Source organism: Falco punctatus, assembly GCF_963210335.1.
Source record: "Falco punctatus genome assembly, chromosome: 8".
Classification (NCBI taxonomy): Eukaryota; Metazoa; Chordata; class Aves; order Falconiformes; family Falconidae; genus Falco; species Falco punctatus.
Window position 1 is genome coordinate 24599701 of NC_137588.1, and position 22556 is coordinate 24622256.

At 35.0% G+C, this 22556-nt stretch overlaps 1 protein-coding gene across 2 annotated transcripts in view; it reads right to left on the reverse strand.

Moving 5' to 3' along the window:
• The window catches only part of PSMD14 (proteasome 26S subunit, non-ATPase 14), a 48200-nt gene that overhangs the window by 5136 nt on the left and 20508 nt on the right, over nt 1-22556 (reverse strand). For both annotated transcript variants that reach the window (XM_080399126.1, XM_080399127.1), the window contains 6 exons: nt 20219-20290; nt 19787-19906; nt 18618-18688; nt 17502-17652; nt 4671-4778; nt 1255-1329 (listed from right to left, as the gene is read on the reverse strand). In XM_080399126.1, the coding sequence (XP_080255252.1) occupies nt 1255-1329; nt 4671-4778; nt 17502-17652; nt 18618-18688; nt 19787-19906; nt 20219-20290 (597 nt within the window). The remainder of the gene's footprint in view (nt 1-1254; nt 1330-4670; nt 4779-17501; nt 17653-18617; nt 18689-19786; nt 19907-20218; nt 20291-22556) is intronic.

A 22556-nucleotide genomic window follows, 5' to 3' on the forward strand; every position in this document is an offset into this window, starting at 1 on the left:
TGGGCTCCTCATCTAATACATGAAGCACATACTGTTGTTAGTACAGATGGAGATAACAGATCACCACCACCACGAAGGGGCTTTGAGATACATATGAACCTGCCTTATGAAAGATGTGTGGAGATAGCTGCTGCCTCACAGATGAAAGTTTCCTTAAATTGGTCAAGATTATTCTCCTACTTGCAAAGGCAGTAACATACATATGTAAAACAGTTGAAGAAAATACGTACTTGGACCTTCTGAAAAGACTACATTGACCACACTGTTATATTTGAATGGGAACAATAACCTCTGGAGGCTTCACAGACATGTCCTGAGAGAGGTGGTTTATGCTGAATTAGTTACTTTTCTCAGTAACAGTGAAGCCTTGAAAGTCTGGTATCATCCTAAAAAGGGTTATGCATTTCACAAATTCTTTTCAATTCCCTGATTTGCATGTACATTCTTCCATTATTCAAAACTGTTCTTTTTAATTGCTTCTTCTAGCCCTCTAGAAGTCAAAATTACCATTTCATCATAAACTTCAACTCTGAGATCAATTTATAATCCTAACAAGGCCATGAACATACAGAGGTAAACTGACAGACTATGGCTTTTCAAGAATTAACTTCTGTAGGTGATAAATAAGTCTTTTTCTTCTGTTTGTTTTTCCTGGTTGAGACTGTCAAGCTAGAATTCACTTGTAACTGAGGAAGTCTGATACCAAAGAAACTGACAATATTTGTTGTCAGTAACGGAAACAGGATTTTTTCTGTAAATGCAGGACACTGATATTCAGTGAAGTCCTGGGGAGCTCCATTCATACCAACTGGAAGAACCTTCTGTCAAAGTGATATAGCTGATAAAAACTTGAAATTCCTTGGTTATACAATTCCGTTTTGGAAAATGTGGTCTTCTAGCCTCAGGAATTCCATCTTGAGAAAATCTAGTCTAGGTGTATGTCTTTCAGCTTTATCACTGAAAACTTGAAACTTTGCACAAACCTGCTAAGTGCAGAGAACAGCATGAGGACTTTGCATAAAACATGTGGACAAAAATGTTGTCAAACTATTCATCTCAATATTAGAATGTCGGTTTGGAAGGTTTCACCATCATGAGTACACATCTAAGTACTTTCTGGAAGAGAATCTGTCTACTCCAGGAGAGTTACAACAACTACCGACATTATCAGCAGTTAAAATGAGAATATTCTCACAAATCTTACATAGTTCGTATAGTGGTTTTTTCCCTCTGAACAAAAGCTAAAACAATTACCTTTTGTTCTAGTTCATTCTTCCTGTAGTTGATGGTAATGGAGTAGTAATGTCTGTTTAGCCCATGAATTAGTGCCTGTAAAATTCAGGAAAAATTTTGCATAAAAATTACCCACCACTGAAACGAAGAAATATTAGAAAAGAAGAGTTCATTTAAATACAGCCATCTTAAAACATTACTTAAACAAAAGAAAAACACAAAGAAACAAACACACAGAGACTGTAAGTAAGTATCAATTAAATACACCTGTTGCTGTTTCTCTTTCAGTGTTCATTAACTGACAGTTATACTTTCTATTTCTAAACCACAGATGTTCTCACACAGTCACAACTTTCATGGGAAAAAGTGGTAACTGCCTGCAAACATTTGACCGATACATATGCACAAACATATTTCTCTCAAATCTTTCCTCTCTCAATAGATTTGCTTACCACTTCTATTAAAATATAAGGCTTTTTAAGTTATAAAAAAAACCAGTGTTGGCTATTTATTTATTTACAACCACTGCTGCCATTCCCAAGTTCATTCTCTAAGGTACAATACAGACAGCAGCTGAAGCAGCGATTAAACATGTCAGATACTGGTTAGACTATGTGCATCAAAGCAACCTTGGATATTAAGCTAATTTTCTTTTTTAAGTTTAAATGGAAAAAAAAAAAAGTATTTCTCATTATAATTGCGCCCTTTGCAAATTTGTCCTTAAACTTCTATGTCACAATCTGATCGACTGAGATTAGGTTGACATCTATATGCATGCATCTTCTCTTTTGCTCATGTGCATCACATTATTTTTTGGTTTACATTTATGACTTAAAGGAGAGCTGGATTAATATTTGAGGGGTGTGTGGGGTTAAGAAAAATTCTATGATAAATTCTCATCACAACTAAAATTGTCTATTTTTCAAGTAAAAGTTTACATATGATGTATACATTTGGAAATGAGATATGATAAATCATAAATAAAATATGCAGAATTGCTTGTAAATATTTCCTGTTTTAATCATTCCACCTATTCATGTTTAAATATATTCTTTAAAGCTACACAGAATGAATGTGTATTTGTATCTTATACAACTTAATTCCAAAATTATCTGTATGAAAGCTGAAAATGTTCTCATATATACATTTCAAACAGATTTTTTCTGCAAATATACACAAAAATAAAAACCTACTTGAATGGTTACATTTACAAGAACCAGTCATTCAAGATAACCATTAATTGTGCCACATTGTAATTAAAATTGTAGAACACAGGTTTTACCATCAATAAAGTAATTTATGGTTGAAACTATTAGCAATAAGTAGCTTCCACTGCCATTTTCTTACCCCACTCAAAATGACTGCAGATCAGGTTGTGGGGTTTGTGTTTAAAGTTGCAGATATTTAGGGAGTTTTCTAAAGCTCCTAAAATTTGACAAATATCTTTGCCTTCCCCCACTATCCTCTCTCTTTCCTTTCCCCTTCCAAAGCCACTCTTTAAAAGAGCAGACAAATCTAAAAGGTAAACAACCATTTCACTTCAAACCTGAACAGTAATTGCAATTTAGCCACTGCAACAGGTTAAATTGAAACCCATAAAACAATTTAAAAGCAAAACTTGTTCTCTGTGCATTTTGTTCCCACAAGCTTTACAAATTGGATGCACAAAGAGCAAATAAAAAAAAGCTGTTGATAAGGGAACGCAAGAAAAATCACCAAAAAAGGAATGAAGTCAAGCCACATACTACTATTATTCCTGAGATTTTAAGGAATATCTTAAAGTCCTGCTTCTAGCCCAGCTGAAACCAATTATTAAGTTTGTTGCTGGCCTCAACTGGGTCAGAATTTTATTCACAAGCTTAGAATAAAAGCAAAACAATGCTGCAAGAGCCCTTTCAGTTTTAAGAACAGAGCATAATTTTAAACTATGATTTTTAGCTTAACAGCGACATTTGCAACAACTCACTGCCAGCTTGCAAAAAACTAACACAAACAAAAAATACCCACTCTAACATCAGAAACCCAAACCTCCCATGGCCAAAACATGCCATGCTGTAGACCGTGATCTTAAAATAATGAAGTTGAACAATACTACAGAGGTTTACAAGGGAGGTCATTACAAACAGTCCAGAAAAGCTCTGTTAGAAAAGCCCTGAAACATGCAAGTATTGGCTTGCCTATATATCCAATCAAGAGTATTAGCTGCTTATTTCATACTCCCTCATTACAGCCTCCAGTTTTTACTGATTCAAAAAATCAAAAGTAAACCACAACAACCTCCTGAAGCAGACCCTCTTTAACTGCCAGATTTCTTTGGCTAGCATTTTTATCACTAGTAAAGGGTTTCAATGCATTAGTAATAAAAAACAACTGATCTTTTGAAAGATAGGGGTAGGGTGATCCAGTGACTTGCAAAGGACAGCTCTCTTACAGCACAAGTTTAGCCCTTATTTCAGTTCTACTATGACTAGCATACAGTCTTTTTCTTGGATGTTTATCTAGAAAATACTACTTTTATTGTTCAAGAAATGGATCAAAAGAGCAGGAATCAGGCTTCACAGTTTCAAGTACACATGCCTTTTAGAATACATAGTAAGGGAAAAAAGTTTTCTGGAGAGAAAAAAGGAAAAAACATTGAGGCAGAAGAATGACACAGATAAAAGCACTAATTACTCCAGAGGATACTTGTTTCAGGACAGAAGCTGTTTCTCAAAATAAAGGTTTGCTTCATCAAAGACCAACATTTTTGCTTTACTAGCACAAGTCAGCTTCAGAGATCAAACCGAACCCTTTGTTTCACAAATGCTTGCACAGAAATATAAGACAACATACTCAAAAGAAACATTACAGTTGAAGCCAATGAAACATTTATCCATCGACTTTCCTACTCCACCATTTTATTCAGCAAATTACAGCATTATATAAAAATCAGAGATCAGTTATTTGAGACAGAATACAAGGTTAAATCTAGATTACATATTAAGCAAGAACTCACATAAGCATATAGTAGAAAGTCAAGATTATTAATAAAGATGGAACTTTTTCCATAATTTGCTTCAAAACAATTTATCTTTAGGAAAGGAGATATGTTAATAAGCAGCATTTTTTTAATTGCAGTACTGATAACAGTACCTATCTTGCATCACATACTATGCCATCAATTGTCACTTTAAGTTTGTATTTCCATAAATCTGTACTTTAACCTTTGCGGTATATATTATACATGCATCCACACTTAGGTAGCTAATTTAGGGCTCAGTTTTAAACCCTTCACATATCTAACTCATTGATGAATCACATCAATTATAAATGCATACAGAAGCATGCTACAGAGAGAACAATAATTTGTAGCTTACTGTGTTTAGGTACCTTTCCCAAAATTGCAATTGGGGATTGCAAAACCTTGCCATTTACAGGACTATCAACACTGGGTTTACCTGGATAGATGGCTTGTTTAAGTGACCCAGATTTGAAGTTGTTTGTCTTGGTTCGTGTCCCAAGACCATCATATTAGCATTGATCAATCTGAAGGCATCAATAACAACCTGTAAAAACAAGATGTCAAGTCAATTCTTTTTAGAAAATGCAACTAATACCACCAAGCAACAGCGGACAAGGCACAATCAAGTCTCATCTGGTTTTGGCCTTTATCCAGAAAATCATTTAATTATAATATTAATAAAAAAAAGCCTCCTGCTGGCTATGCTATCAGCACACTACACTACCTTGTATTGTAAGGTGACACCAATTATTACCTTTTCCACGGAGCTCTAAGTTTTATATACATGATATCATCATATAACATTTTTTATGTACGCTTACTCTCAGCTTCAAAGGTATGCATATGTTTGTCACCTAAATCTTATCCCATCAAAATGAATGACAGAGAGAGACTAAAACTGAAAGTGAGCACAAGCTAAGGGACCAAGACTAAAGCCCAGTCCTGTCACATCAATTATACTACCACAATACTTGAAATGACAACAAAATTATAGCCAGCAAGGAACTTGCCCCATGTATTCCCTTCTAGTCAGATGCTTTTTGCTTCTTGTGACTACGAAAGGGTCTATAAACTGTCTGATGGATTAAAAAGTCCTTGTCAGTGTCATGCTCAAGAGTAAAAAATAGAGTAGAAGAAAACCAAGGTCATTTATGATTTAAAGGTACACGGTAGGTAGTATTCAGTGCTATTTCATTGCAAATAAAGTAAAAGAGTCACTGATTTTTAGTCTTTCCTGTGCTAAATTTCTCTATGAAAATGTTTGGAAATAAGATTTCACAACCTCATACAAACCTGTGTCGTCCTGTCCCCGTCGTCCCCCCCCCCGCCATCCAACACCTATATGAGGTGAAGCAGAACCAAGAACATACCAACACCACACTCAAACTCACTCTTACTGGGTACTCACCATTACAGAGTCATAACTGCAAGACAAGATTTCTCGTTTAGGCCCCAGTCTTTTACTTGGACCAGTGGACATACAGCCCGTGCATCCACAGAAGCAGAGCCAGGCATACTTTGCAGGCAGCTTGTCTGCATATGTTTGAAGTTATTCTATTTTATTAAACTAAATGGTTTAAATGTCCTTTTAACGGCTTTTCTAGTCATTTTTATTCTCTTCCTCTCCACACTACGGATTGCACAACAACAAATGCATTTATATGGCTTATTTGGTATTTTGAGGAATCAGATCCGAACCAAATCTTTTATGTTGAACAACCAAGGAATCAACAACTGTCACAGAAAGGCTGAAGAGAAAGCAACATCCCAGTCTCCCACCTCGTTCTAGCATTTTCCTCTCCATTTACACAAATAATTAAATATATATGCAATTTCTAAGGAGTACAATATGAACATAGTGGTCATTCCTGTGGACATAAAATTAACTGGAAAGTACTTATAACAAAAAAAAAAATGAGCCAAGTGTAAACTGAAAAAGCCTAGTAACTTATCACCTGTTGTATTTACTATTGAGACCCAACTATTTCAGCCGTGTTGAGTGACTCTGTGCCACTACGGGCCATTACCTGGACTCTCGGTTGACTGGCCAGACCCATGTACATAAGTCATGTCTTAAAACTGCATGCAGAAAATGTTAAAAACCCCACTTCTTTATTAAAAATGCTAGGTTGTGACTCAAAGTGAGTTAGTTAACAGTGACAATTTTTTCTGAACAATAATAGGAACAAAACACAATTCAGACTTAATATGCAGAAACATGCCATCTGATACTAATGCTATAAAAAAAGGAACTGCATGTAAAAAACCTTAATTCTGAAAAAGATCAGGAATAGTTTGTATATATCCATACATTCTTTGTGGTAACATACAAAATTACTGTATTTTTTTCCTTTTTTATCACTATCAGATTTCTCCCCATCTCAAAACACTTGTGACAAGTTTTTTTATGTATCTCTCTGCATTCCATTTTAACCAGATGCTCTGATTTATGAACACCTGGAAATGCCTGACCATAACAAACAGGCAGTATAAATTAAAAAGTCAAGCAAAGCAAAAGAATTAGACAGCACAGGCTCTCCAGATACTAGCTAGGTAAGGAGAAAAAAAATCCCAAGCAAGTAAAAATTTATCCGGAGGAGCAAGAAACATGAACTTGGCAGTAACTATAATCACAAGGAGCTGCTTTATAACGAACAGCCATGCTTCTAGATTCAAGTTTAAGTCAGAACTTTGCTATACAATGTTGAGCTTATCCAAAACCAAATGGCAGTCCAGCATGTATTTGTTTTGGGACTTGAGTAATGTAAAATAAGAAGAAAACCCACAATAAAAAAACAATTAAACTTGGTTTTGATAATAAATTCAACATTTCAGTTGGTATTCTCAAGGTTATGTTTGGATAAATTTCACATTAAAATTTGAGAACTAGCTGCTAAAATATTTCTGAGTGATACTGAGTATTACTCTACCATCTTAATTCTGACCAGAAGTAATTTTCTTTACGTTTCAGGTACTACCTGTGCAGGAAAGGAATGTCTTCTCTATCTGTTCTCCTGAAGGAATGAAATGCAAGTAATTCCTAAATAGAACAAATACCAATCTAATAGAAAGTGGTATGAAATACTAAGTTCACAAATATTATGCTTTTAAAAGGAATAAAATTGCAATTTCTACAATCTCAGAGAGGTACAAAAAGTATGCGTGTGCATATTTCTCATCTCAGTTGCACTGTGACGACGAATGGTAACTAAATACTTTAACTACACTAAGATTAAAGGAATTTACTGCCATCACTATAGCAACCATCTTAAAGAAACTAACATACTCAACAACCTGGAGGCTAAATTTAGATCTAATACGCAATAAAAACATAAATACAACAATAAATCCTACATATTCATTTCTATGAAATATAATTGCTTTTTTCACACCGAGCACAAATCAGTCCCTCCTTTAGAGGATTATATCAAAATAAATAGACTCATTAATGTCCAGTGTACTAATGAGCAATGGGTGAAGTAGGTGTTAATTATGCCACAGTAAGATTCAATAAAAAGCCCTGGTGAGCACTTGGAGGTGTGTACAAGCTGAAGTCTCCTCTCTACGTTTGTGTATTTTGAAGTACAGCATGATGCAATCAGATGACAGCAACATGGTCACCCCGTATTCTATGACAGAAACTTTAGACACAGCATTTTGAACAAAGAACCTCTAAAGATTAATTAAAAGCAGCACAAAACCCCACACTCAGTTACTTAGATTTTTGTTGTAAGAATTCAGTATTTCTCATCCCAGAATTTTAAGCTTTCATTGTACTTAAATTACCTAATGCAGTATGCACTGGTTTAGCAAAAACTAAGTTTCCAAGCTTCCTGCTAAATTCTCTTTCTGTAAAGACATAAAAAAGTTAAAACAGAAGTCGATGCATTGGCCTATTTTCCAGAAATACAAAGGCAGAATATTTTTTTTGACTGCACTTCCATAGTGCAACTCTTTAACCACTCTGACCATTTAATTTTTCCCAGTATAAGTGTCTTCAGACTTCTCAGAGGTCATTTCAACAGCAGACAGCTTATAACAAAACCATTAGCAGTTTGGCTAGCTTAAGGAAACCTCTTACTTTCCTTTTTTGTTTATTATCACTGCATGAATCTGCAGCATATGAGAGTTTATAATTTCTCAGGCTTGTTAAATTCATGTTAAAGGTCTGTTTTCTTGTTGAATAAATTTTGTTCATATAATGCTGCCTATTTCATATACTGAGTCTTTAATAGCACCTTTGGTCTATGCGCAACTCACAGATCAAAACAGAGGACTAAAATAGGGGTTGATGATGCTATTTACATGTGTGATTCCTGCTGTCTTCTTGTTAGTAGCTTTAATATAATAGAAGACCTTGTCTGTTTTGTAATTAACACATCTTTACTGGAGAGATATTTGGAAGTGATTGCTGTGAATATACTGGTTAGTAAAATAAACACAATCACACACCACTTTCTGTTATCAGACAAATTTGTGAATTGTACACATTATACTCCAGATCAACAAACTGTGATATAACAGCCAAGTAGAAGACACATTTATATAACCCTTTATTTTTCTGAAAATATGTATTCAATCTGACCTTGCAAATATAATTAGCTTGTGGGATGTGTGGATTTCAGTACCATGGATGCTTTACTAATTGCAGCTCTTGGAAATAGATACTAAATATTTGGAAGCTGCCAATACAAAATAAAAACTGCATCTTTTTGTACATCTGTCTTAGCTTCAAAAAGCATAATAATCTTAAAAACAATAACTATACAGCATTTTTAAAGCATTTTCCTGGGGTCAACAACCCACAGTTGAGCCTGCATAATGTATCTCTAGAAACAAAATTTACAATTATCTTCAGTGTACTTAATACATTTGAGAAAAGCTATAATTAATATGATTCATAGTAATTCACAATCTGAGAGAAGCACTGGACTCCTCAATTGCTAACTACATAAAAATCGGGCCTTTCATAATCTGCATAGTTAGTAAAAATAATGGCTTGATGAAAATGTAGGATCCTTAGTAGCCAGACTTATTTTAGCTTCTTCTGAGAGTGTGAATGCCATTGTATCTATTACCACTTTTTCTAAAACAATCTTTGTAACTCGGTGGGTATTTTTTACAAAAACAACAACAAAAAAATTAAGAGAATGTCCAGGATACTTTACACACTTTATTCTTAAATCCTTCCAATATTAAATCTATAAGCAATACTGAAAGAAACAGTTCTGTTTTGCAAAACCCACTATATCTTAATGGTAAACTTCAGTTAGAAATAACTCAGCCTTTTTTGTTTAAATTAAAAACATTTATAACATCAATATTTTTTCCAGTGAAGAATCTATGGCATACGGTAACTATCTTTAAAAATGTATTGTGTCCTTGGAATTCAAATAGTGATGTATTGTTTATGCCATATGTTTATGAACAAACATACCAGTGCTTAAAGACAACTCTGTGAAGGATATAATGTGGTTATGCCAGGTGTGGAAAAAGAAGTAATGTCCCATCTAAAATCTCTTTTATCACCTGCAACTGACCTGTTATCAACTGCTTAGTTTGTTTCTAGATGCTTTAAAAATGAAATGGAACATGTGACCCGAGAAGTGCAGCTCAGGTTTATGACCATTTCGTTATTTATGCTGCCATGCACGGTTAGACAACTACAAGTGAAGAACATCTTCTGTCCCCTGCAAGCCCACAACATAAAAAATTCAAAGAAATTTTACTTTTTATGCCATTTCCAATGAAAAGCACTAAGAACTGAAACTGACTCATGCCAAATGCATATCACTGAATTGCCGTGATTGTGAGTTTGAAGTTTGCAACATGGAAATTATTTATAAAATGTCAATTTTAGCTCTAGAAAATATATTCCTAGGAGTATGTGCATTTTCCTTCTCTATCCTTAGAGAATTGCTTACTTGCGGTCAAATCCACAGTACAACTTGAATATCCATACTGGGAGGGGAGAGAACTACAGCATAATACATTTATTTTGACAAGTGAGGGCATGCATCCATAACTCCCAAATAGCAAACCCACAAGTTTTAAAGCTATATGCCTTAATGAAGATAAATGGACTATTCTACATCTACCATGGAAAAAAGGAAATTAAACATTTAATACTTTTCAACAAAAAGTCTTTTTGGAACTTTTGTTATTTAAGGGAAGGGCATGAACTGAAGTAACCTATGTAAATGGTTTAGTACATAAACATACATCACTTAAATCAGCACAAGTTCAAAAGACGTTGCATAACAAATTTGAGAAGCCAGCATTAACAGATTTGTCATCCCATTTAAAAAAAAAGTAAAATACACAAATTATGTTATTCTGAATATATGCAACTACTCTAAAAAATGCTGGGTTTTAAACAAAACAGTGATATACTGGCAATAATAGAACAGTTCAATAAACTGTAGTTTATGTCTAGGTTTAGAAAAACACATCCTGAACTAAAAACACAGAGTAACCTACACGGTAGTGCAGATGCAATAATCTCTTACAAATAGGATTCTTCAGGAAAAAGTACATCAATCTTTATTGAATCAAGAGTAATCAAGCCCACCACAAACACATCTACTTTCTTATTCTCCAAATCAGGCTTCTATCAAAACTCAGTTCTTGCCCAGATCAAATTAGGGTGTTTTTCGTCTTTGACATGCAGGTTACTGCACCAAACGCTCTGTTCAGTCAATGTTAAGAAATACCACAGTACTGTAAGAGCATCGGAATGTACCAGACATTATACAAAATGTACACAAATGTACCCTTGAATTTCAAACAGAATTACACATTGTGAAGTTATCTTCTGTATTTTAGAATTTTTCCCATTACAATAGAAAAGTGTTAGCACGGCCAGTTCTAACAATGAAAGTTGTTCCTGGTATAAAAGATCCTGACATAAAATTGTAGGTATCACATGTTTTAAACCATATTTTCTTGTAAAATATTATCTTCATAACAATTCACAATGAAAACACATGTCTCCAAAGCAGCAGTGACAATATAGCCAATTTACTGTTTTGTTTAGTTGTTTTTAATTAATACTTTCAAGCTGTACCCTAACGACAGTTGAATTCACTTGTATCTAGAGAAGATTTATTAAGGTAAAGGTTATTAAGACAAATACATGAAGCAGGGAGGGGGAGCTGGGTATATAAAGAACATCTTGTTAGATAGCTCCAATCTACTTAAAGTTCTCACAAACTTAATTCTTAATGGGGCTAATTTAGATTTCAAATTTCAGGCATTACAGTAGCGTCTCCACACATCTCATTTAAAAGGATTGCTTTTTTTCTGCCTTCTTAAAAAAACAGTCACCATCTCCTAAATCCTGTGGTTGATTCAAACAAACAAGCAAAAAGGACAGCTTCAAAGGAAAAATAATACCACTCTGATAAAAGAGTGGAGGTCTGAAAACATGCAATCTTTCAGAAAACTAGTGTAAGACTTATGTTCAGCTCAAGAAAATTTTTTAGGCTAGATGGTAATTCCAACATTCAGAAGGGTAACTGTTAAATCTCTGTCTGCTTTTGGCTTCACTCTTTTAAACTATCACGTAATTACCAAGTCATAAACCCATCCACATCCACATTTGTCTTGATAAGTTGGAAAGATTTGCAATACAAAAACTGTCTCAGAAAAGGAGTTCAGCTGTCTTTCTCCACGTAAGTCACTAGACTCAGTGTATGTATAGAAAATTTAATCTAAATTAGAATGCAGAAGCAGCAGATGAGATCAAAACTATTTGCAAATCACTATTCTCATGATCAGCACTCAACAAAATGCCATCTATTTCTCTGAAGAGTTAAAACCTGAAATCAGGTATTAACAAAACCATATTACTCATATAAATATCTAATTACACACAGGTTGTCACCAAGATTTAGAAGTACCAGCAGGCAAAAAAAAAAGAGGAAGAGGAGTGTTTTATGGAAGAGGTCACCAGAACAGGTCATCCAGCAAATGAAAAACAAAGCTCTGTTCAACTATATGATCCATTAATTTTGCAGTATCATATTGTCCTATGCCTACATACATTTTGTCCATTACGAAAAATGGACAAAATCTCATTAGCAAAATAAGAATTAAAAACATGCTGGAATACTACAAAATTACAAAGTATAGTATTTGAGCCACCACACTTTAATGACAGGTGTAGAATGCTTTATCATTCTAAATAGAAATGTGAACATTTAAAAATAACTATTTTTCTTTGTTAACAGCTCAAAAGGACTTTGAGACTTTCACCTTGCTCAGGATGACCTTGGCTTTGGACAGACACAACTCTGCTATATAACTTCAGCAGCAACTCAGCTCAGCTCTCTATTTGTACAAGGAGGATAATACCAGCATCTTTCTCTCTCTCTGTCTCCAGATAATAGCTATTTTAGGACAAATAGTATTTACCCCACCCCACCCACCCCCAAACATACAGTATAACTCAGGGGTCCTCAAACTACGGCCCACGGGCCGGATACGGCCCCCCAGGGTCCTCAGTCCATCCCCCGGTATTTACAGAACCCCCCTCCGGGGGTTGTGGGGGGGAACCGAGCAGCCGCAGATGACTGCCTGCCACTTCATCTGTGTGCCGGCCCCCTGTTTAAAAAGTTTGAGGACATCTGGTATAACTGCTTCTCTTTGGGACTTCTAAGAACATGATTAAGATTTTTTTCCCCACACTTTAAAAATGAGTAAAAGAACAAACGATAAAGTTCACCACATTTGTTACTTCTTTTAGAATAAAATTCTAAAGATTTCATAAATCGAACACAAGAAAGCAATTTACGACTTCCACTGAAAAGAAACTGCTTGAACAAAATGATTTTAGACTACAAGTCCTCATTCTGGCTACTCTTTGAAGTATCAAACCCTCCAATTCCAGAAAAGGTTACTTGGACCACAGAACAAAGTTCTTCAATGATGTATGTGGCAGGAGTAATTAAATGAAATGGGGAGCTGCTGACTGTACACAAGAGGAAAAAACTAACCGTCAACCAACCGGCAAGAATAATAAAGTACTGGAACAGGAATGCCCATGAGGTTGTTGCATCTCAAGACTCAAGTGGACAAAACCCTAAGCAAGCTGGTCTGAACCCAATGCTGACGCTGTGCTCTGCACACAGTTGAACTAGGCGATCTCCTAAGGCCATTTACAACTGGAATTTTTTTGACTTACCCGGCTACTCGAATGAACATGTTTTTTTCCTCCTTGTACTCTTTGAATCAGATTAAGATAAGGATACAATACCATAGCAAAAACCTCCTTCATGATGGTGGCGGGATATGGTTTAAGCACAAGATTAGGATGCGTATCGTATTTGTTTTTATCTGTCAGGAAGTGATTAACATGCGAAGTAGAATTTATAAAAAGTTATTGCAAAGACAAGTCTTTTTCTCAGCAAACAATGAAAAAAAAAGATTTTTGTCATAAACCAACAGATCTTCCTACAAATACTTCTGACAGTGCCATGCTAGGAAGAATTATGATATAACAACATGAAATTTTGCTGTGTGAATGAATAAGAGATTTTGCTACATATCCTACTAAACACCACAGGCACCAACAAACTTCTAAGATGTACAAAATGGACTTCTGACAATTTTGGATATTTTACTGATCCTTATTATATATATCCAATTATTAATCAAGGGAAACCAATGAACTGCCTCAGAAACACCATTTTAAATGGTGAATTTATTATAATAAAAATGTAAAGTTTAGAACAAGTCAAAAAGGAAAACAGCACTTTTTCCTTGATTTAATATATACGAGTGCAACACAGCAAGTTAAGGCTTGTGAAGTTAAAGATACTATGTTACAATGGGTTTAGTGCAGTTATATTTTCCTTAAGAGGTGGGGAACAGCTGCTAAGTTAAGGTCCAAAAAAAATTTTATTTTTAACATTTGGCAAAGGTATACAGCTCTCTGTGCAGCCATTTCAAAATATATGTTGGAAATAAATATGAAATGTCAATATTTAGCTTTATTCCAGATCTTTAATGAAATTACTGCTTCAGTGGACTAGTCTAAATATATATTACAACTCCCATTGCACAGACTGGAAAACTGGAGGGGGTAAAAGAAAGGTTTATTACTAAGTAATAAACTTACAAGATGAAGCAACAACTAGCCAGGTTGCTCCACTGGCCATATTTCAGCATGTTTACTTTGACTTCATTCACAGAAAAGCCAAAACAAAACCTTTTCTCTCTGGGTTCTGATAACATTAACCTTCAGTTAAAATTCACTGATCTGTTGGGCGTTTGTTTTACAGGCAGCCAGAACATTATGAGCCTAAAAATCGCTATATACGGTACAGAGTCATGAGAAAGCATACTGCATGTGCAAGAATATGTATGTAAAGTAATAAGATCAGTATTTAGAATTACTTGTCCTTCATGTGCCCTACTATATTTATAATATCCCAGTCCTAAAATGGTCGTTAAAGCAGTTGGCATTTAATCCACAGATCTATATGAGAGTTTTATTTTAAATAAGGATTTTATATGGCTTTTTATTTTTCCTCATTGACTTTAAGAAGACATTATTATTTTTTTAAACTGATGAGAATTATATGTGTTCTTATCTTTAAATCGCAATTATACTTCCCCATTCAATTAGGTGTTTGGAACATGTGTATCCAGATGAGGCCAGCTAACAAAGAAGTTAACAAGTTTTTGCTTACTACCAGTGACAGGGCAAAGTGCTTTTTAATGCTTTAGCTAGCCCAGGTGAACCTAAGCCTCCTCATCAGGATTCATTTCAACTTCCTGACACAAGAAAATAACCTCTGCCCCAGTTGTTCTTCACTAGCACAACCATGACTGCTTCACCGCCTATAAGCCACAGCAATTTGTATGGGCACAGACCCACCCTGAGGCAGGTTTAAAATTAGCTAATGTGTTATTTTGGACTTTGTTGTTAAATACATCTAATCTCAGTCTAAACACACCACATTAAAATCTTCTATGCCACATGTTCACTACAATTTTTTGCCAGACAGTTATGCTAGTAAAAAGGTATAATGCATAATGATCTTGGACGCACATTACTACATACACAAGCAGAAGCCCACCAGTACAGTGGCCATTACATCAGCAAAATTACCTCTACAAGTAGTTCTTTTGCTGGTGCTGAGAAAAAGCAAGCTCCCTGAAACAGGCTTATCTTGAGCTGTCTAACATAGGAAGAGGCACTGGACACCATACTAAGGCAGCCATGCACATGAAGCAGTCAAAGCTCACCTAAGAAATCCCCCTGAGCTCTAATACGTCTGTTCTCAGTTCATCTAAAATCAAAATACCTTTTAATACAAGTGATCTTGCCAACCAGGATCATAACAGTCACACACATTCCATAGCCCAATCTCATCCCCAAAGACAATAACTTAATTAGAAGTGGAATTCAGAATTCGGGGGATTCTTTCTATTTCTAAGCTTTTAAGAATGCACTTGCCAGAAACATGACAGATGTAAACTTTTTTTTAATGTGAAACTTGAGAATGTAATTTAATCTGACTGTAGCAGCTAGACATGTATGAAAAACAAACATTACAAGACTTCCAGTGATCTCAAGTACTGGCAGCAATGCCATAAGAAGAGCTGTAATTGACAAATGTTTAGATGGACAAAAATTTATTCACATTCAAAATAAATATGCCAAAGATTATTTTCTTGAAGAGAACAAAGACCCTCAAAGATGACATCTGTGTCAAACAACAGCCGCAAAAAAAATATTATTTTTATTTTTTTTAAAAAGGCACTTAGTGAGCAAGCATGGTATAACAGTAGTGTAATTTACTGGGAGGCTTTTCTCCTTAACAGATTTAATTGCTAGTGAAGTCTCTGTTAATTACTAGTATAGCCTACAAAATTGTATTTTGACAAAATAAAAAGAATCCTATTTCAACATTTCTATTGGAGTGGGAAAAAATGAAATAGCAAAAAGAGAAAGTTCTAGAAAAAATAAGCCAGGAGTAATGAAATATTCTACTGCATCATTTCCCCCCCCCAAAAAAAACTACCTAGATTTTCTTCTACTCTTTATGCAATTTAAAAGAGAGCAAAATTGATTCAGATGTCTAATAGCTGCCTAACAATCAGAACCTATTAATTTTTCAATTGCCTGGCACATAAACAAACTTGCTATAAAATCAGAATTTAAAAAAAAAAACAACAACTGAAAACACAACTGTGGCTTCAGAATATTCTATTATGAAATTAAGGGAACCCTTTGTGGAATTGCTTGGTTGCTTTATTATGATCTGTCTAACAGGATATAGGATACAACAGCTTTACAGAAGATGAACACTTACTTTTTAAATATTTATAAATTTACATTAATATCATCCATATATACCATGACGCATTTCAATAATTATTCTACAATACAATGGGAGTGCATGCTCAAACAAAACACCTCAGCAGTATTTTAAAGCAGTAAACCACCTAGCCAATTTCTGTACGTTCTGTAGTTTTTCTAATCCACTCTCCCTGTGGTTGAGCAAAATCGAATTGCCTCTCACATTTGCAGACAGCTCTGTGAAGGTGATAATAGAGCTGCTCCCTGCTGTCATGAGGCAGGAAATAGGAAAATGGCATATGGGGCTAGAAAGAAATAAAAAGAGAACTAAACAAGAACAAAAGAGATTTCAACAAAGGACAACTATAACCCAATATGCTTTGCAAGTTAATCTCCTTTCATAATCATTTAACATACTTAATCATTTATCTGCACCCTTCTCAAACTCAAACGCTTAATACCAAGTCTTCTGTAAAGTTTTATTGCCCAAAACATTTGGAATAGAAATGATACTAAAAGCCATCATATGCAACGCCTATAAATCAATGCCTTCTCAGTTAGTACCCACGTTAAGGGGCTGAACCTATTCCAATCTGTTAGTAATTGATCTTAGATTTTGTGGCTAAAATGTAATATCTGAAACAATGTATACTTGGATTATTAGTTGCCAACATGTTGAGTGACACCTGAATAGCAGAATATTAAGGGAGGATTATGATTGGTTAAGTGTACTGATAATATCAAAGACTTCCAGCCTGTTTAAGGACTACTGATGCAAGATGCAGAATAAACTAAAAATGATCTTTTTGTTTCCGATGAGAATTTTAAAATTTATTTTTTAATGCAGAATGGGCCTCCAGAAATGAAGAACTTACAGATATTTACAGTGCTTCTACAATAAATCTTACGAAGTACCTAAAAAAAAAAAAAAAAAAAAAAAAAGGAAGCCTACTATACCTTTCCTTTTACACTCTGAATGGGATCCACCACCACTGCAACAGCTCTTTCTGATAAGGCTTCAAAGCTCTGCTGAGTATTGATATCTACACCAGACAACCAACAGCCAAAGCCAGGGTGACTGTGATACCAACCAACTACCATCTCAGGTCTGAAACAAAGAGGACATTGAGATTTTATGTTAAAAATAAAAACACGTAACGCAAGAAGAAATAGTAATGTATCAGGGCATAAATTAGGATGAGCTGTGAAAAAAACACCATCAGAAATATTTAAATTGCTCACCATAGTATGGTGAAAACATGGACATGAATAAATGCGACAAAAGAGGGCTATCATTAAGGGATGCACATTAGCAGTGGTAGATCATGCTTTCAGTTTTTCACCCTGTTACCACACCTTCCCTGAACCAGTTTTTACCCTTTCAGCACTTGAGTAAATATCTACTCTTTAACTCCTTTGGCGTCGAGGGTTGAATTTTCATGGCAGAAAGTCCATTTCAGATATGGACAACGGGAACCAACAGTGGGAAAGGATTAAATATCAATTAAACCAGCAGCAGAACTAGGAACTCAGTCAAAAAGCAATTTGCACTATTCTGTTCAGCTGCTGAGCCTTTTGCTAACATTAATTTTGAAGTTTTTCCCACAGTAAAAGAATTTGAGCAAGCAGATGACAACTGTTGAGAGGTAGGAGTGAAATAATTTTTTTTTAAAATACTAGGATCTTTTACAAAATTATTTTCCCTTTCTTTTCATTAAAATTGCTCATAAATAAGCTACAAATTTGTAATTTTTTTATAATTAAAAGAAACCAAAGAATGAATCTTTTAAGCAGGTACTGTCTAGTAACTGCCTATACTAAATAGAGCAGCATTCCAATTTTTCTGTGCAATGATCAAAGCTGCAAGTTTAATGTGACAATCTCCTGACAAATGAAATGCGTGAGGTGGACTGAATTAAATGCTATGCTACTCACCTGATTTCTGGGCCAATTTTTTCTTTTTAAGCTTTATTAATAGCCCCTAGATCACTAGTTCTGCGGAAAGCCAGCTGCTTCTTCTAAACAACATACAGGGAGTACTTGTTACTGTCGGCCCTCTTTAGGGTGACTTACCTTCCCGTCTGTTTCAGCATATCCAACATTTTTGCTTGAAATACAGGATCAACTGCCTCCACACTGACACCCTGATGAGAACAGACAAAAACCGTAGTAGTTGTACATAAAGCAATATTATTTTTTAACTTCTTACTTCCCACAAACAAAAATTAAGCTCTGTTTAAAAGGGCAACCCAACTATTTTAGAACTACTTGACAGAACACCTTTAAATGTATAATACAATTTTTATAAATGTATTTCAATATGATTTTTAAAATGCCGAAAGAAGTTTCTGAATTGCTATTTAAGCTAGCTTTACTATGACTAAATACGATTAAATAGGCATAGGAATTCATCTTTTCCTCCTCTTTTTGTTCTGCAAACTCTGGTCTGTTGTTTCTCACAAGTTCAGCTCTACAAGTTTTATCCAAGATAAGTATCACATACTGGCTTTTTGCAGATTCTACTTCTACTATGCACATGCACAAAATAAACTCAGGACAAAAGAATTAAATTATTTCATTGATGTGCAGCTCTGAGCTAGAAAGGGATCTGCGCTGATTTTGAGAACAATATTCCATTCAAGCTGCACAAAAAAAGCATCATAAATTCCAATTATACCCATTGGCTCATCATCTCTTTGAAATATCTCTTCATAACATGAATATTCTTAGTCAAAATTAAAATACACACTTTTTTTTCACATCACAAAAATATCATTTAAGAGACATGCCACCGTTAAGATCTGTCAAAGAGAGCAAGTTTGAAGTATATCTATAGCACCATGACAATTAAGGGCATGATACACTCATCAAATTTTTTTACATTTTGAAACCTTGCCCTGGCTCACAGTAAATGAGTTCTTGAAAGTTATCAATTTATGTAAGTCTTGTAAGTGATGTTTTACCAATATATACTTACGTAAAAACATAACATCTCCATATATTGATATACACACTTACATACTAGTGTTTGCTAACAAAATAAAACAAAAAATCTTTTTAACTTTTTTTTTTCACTGAAACCCTTAAATCCATTAGAGATGTTTGAATTATACCTAGTAGGTTATACCTTAAGATTGCATAAATGAGGTAAAGCAGGAAAATCTTTTAAATAATGTTTACCATGAGGAAAAAAAAACAAACAAGCACACAAAATTATCAAGGTCTAGGTGCAAAGAACTCACCGTTCCCGACTGTGGCATTGCAAAAACATCGATCACTCTCACAGTGTAATCATCAACAAATTCCCCGAGCATCAGACCCATAACTTCCATTGGGACACCAGCACGACCATGCTTCAACATCTGGAATTAAGACCAAATGACACTGTATGTTTGAGGTTCAAGTTTGACTTGGAATAGTTCTTTCAGCCTTTGTCGATCTATAGATAATTTGCAACTTGCAGCACTTTGGAAACTGTAAGGAACTATAAAATGGTAAAAATGAAGCCAAAACCAGAAGAGTAATTAAAATAAGTTTCTTACTCTAAGCGTTCCAAATAGTAGCAATTTATTTTAAAAATTTGTCTGACCAGCACGAGTCATAAACTTTGGATAGGTGCCAGATGCTCTATTCTCCAGCACTATACACAGATGCAGTACACACAGAACACTTACTTTCAGCAGTGCAAGGGAAGAGATATAAACCTGTTCTGCTGTATCGACCGCAGGAGCATCTGTTGGTGGCCCCTATGAAAAGAATAAATAGTTATTTTCTCTACCATTGTTATTCTGCTGTTTCTAAACATTTTCTTTTGTTTTCCATATTACAAAACTTACAGAAAAATGCATATATAATTGTGACTTTGTGTTAGATGCAGTTCTTATAAACAAACCAAAAAAAAAAAGCAAACCAAAACGCTTCTTTACAGCACCTTCCTTCACTAAACTACTCTGTAATACAAGTCACCTAGCCATCACCCCCTGTCTACCCCACCCACCTCAAAACCATACCAATCTAAAGAGCAATCTTACCAGAATCAGTCAAATAAAAAACTGGCAGGTAGTGCACTGGGTACTAACCTGCTACAAGACATGCAGGCTAAGAGTCAGGTAAGTTCCCATTAGTCAGCCTTGCTGCAATGCTAACCTTCGTCAGCTGTAAAATACGGCCAGTTCTCCAATTAACTATGTGTTTCTTGCAGTGGTGTGAATGTAAATGCTGCTGGGCTAGCATGATTAACTGGCACCAACACAAACAGCAATTTCCCTTTGCTTCATCAGCTTTCAGCTAAAGAGGACTTGCAGATAAAGGCTATGGGAGTACTTTGCAGATACACTGGTACAGTGAGAGAAAAAACGGACCTCCGATCCCTAGGTGGAAAAGCTGTGAACAAAATACTTTGCTCTTTGCCTTATGAGTAGTTATTCAAAAATTAGCACAACTGTCCCAGGTGTGAATGATTGGTTGAAACAGGTTCTGTGTACAGTTGAAAATGAAAAACACAGGAGGCAGCAGTTTAAACATCCCTTTCTCGAGGAACAAGAGACATACTGCTCTTACATACAGAATTCTGTATCAGCATACCTTATTACAGCCAATTAACAGTACAATCATTACTTTATTACCAAATTGTATACAACAAATTTCCACTGAAAAGACAAAAGGTTACTGCACTAAGTGATGTATACTCAGAAGGGCAACAAAGCAACCCTGGAATATGATAAAAAAAGATACCCCACATTAAGTTGAGAGGGAAAAAATGGTCCCTTTACACAAACATCTTGTATATTCAGAACTTTGATTCTACAGTTGTAAGCAAAATCGGGCAAAGAAAGAAAAATCTTGAGTAAATTCTTAGTTTTTCTATTTAGAGTGGTAAAATTCAGTACAATGTGCATCCACATGACATCAAACAAAGACATACCAATTGACACAAGCCATCACCTCCTGAAGATAAAACCAGGAACTTAAGTAATCAGCACGTTGAATTTGAATAGTAACTGTCCTTTCTGCATACTTTTACATTTACACACACAAAAACATCATCTAGTCTTCAGAAAACTTTAAAGACAGTAAGAAAATCCAGCTGAGGTTTTTTTCCCCCAATGTCAATGAATTCCTTCTCTATTAGCTCCAGAATCAATCTTTGTATTTTAAATTCAATCTTTTTATTTTGAAACTCACATACATGCACAGATCTGTGTCAACCACAGCTGCTTCCTAACACCCTGAAAACTTTATTTCCAACTCTGATACTGCTGACCATCACCTCTTGGTATTTGTTGTCCCTCACTTTACTACTCATTGCTAATTCTTCTGTCACTTTGGCCTTTCCATCAGCAATCTTCCAGCAGGTTTAACTTTTCACCTTCCATAACATTCTTGCTGAATGTCCATTTTTCATCAATCCCACCTCTTCATCAAGTATTTCCCTGACTAACCACAGCCCAACAGTGAGATGGTCCAGTGTAGAAGTGTTACCCCTACACTTAAGATGAAAACTCTACGAGCAGTTCTTCAGAACATTTCACAAACCAGATGCACAGAGCACCTGAATCACTTACTCCAAATTTACTACAACTAAATTGTATGACAAAGTGTCAAATGTCCAATCATTTTCTGATACTGTTACTATGGTTTTTTAATCCATAAACATGTTAAGTTTACCTTCTTAACTGTATCTCTCCTGCTTTAAGTCTATTCTAAATAATCTTCTTTATACTTAGAAATCTTAATAGTTTGGAAAGCACAAATACTTGTATTTCCACTTAATCACTGCTAAGAATAAAGCACAGATGAGTTGGGTTTTAATTAAAAAAACTTCCTAGTTTGATAACAACCCATTTGTCCATACATAAAGCTCTCTTTCAATTTACGACCAGTTCTAGACCAGAGAGGGTCTAAAGTGAAGGTAGAAGTACACACACAGTAACCTGCTTCAGGAAGAACCATAGCATCCATGCTGTTACCACCATACATATTCTACATTTGCCCCACATTTTGTTTAACATT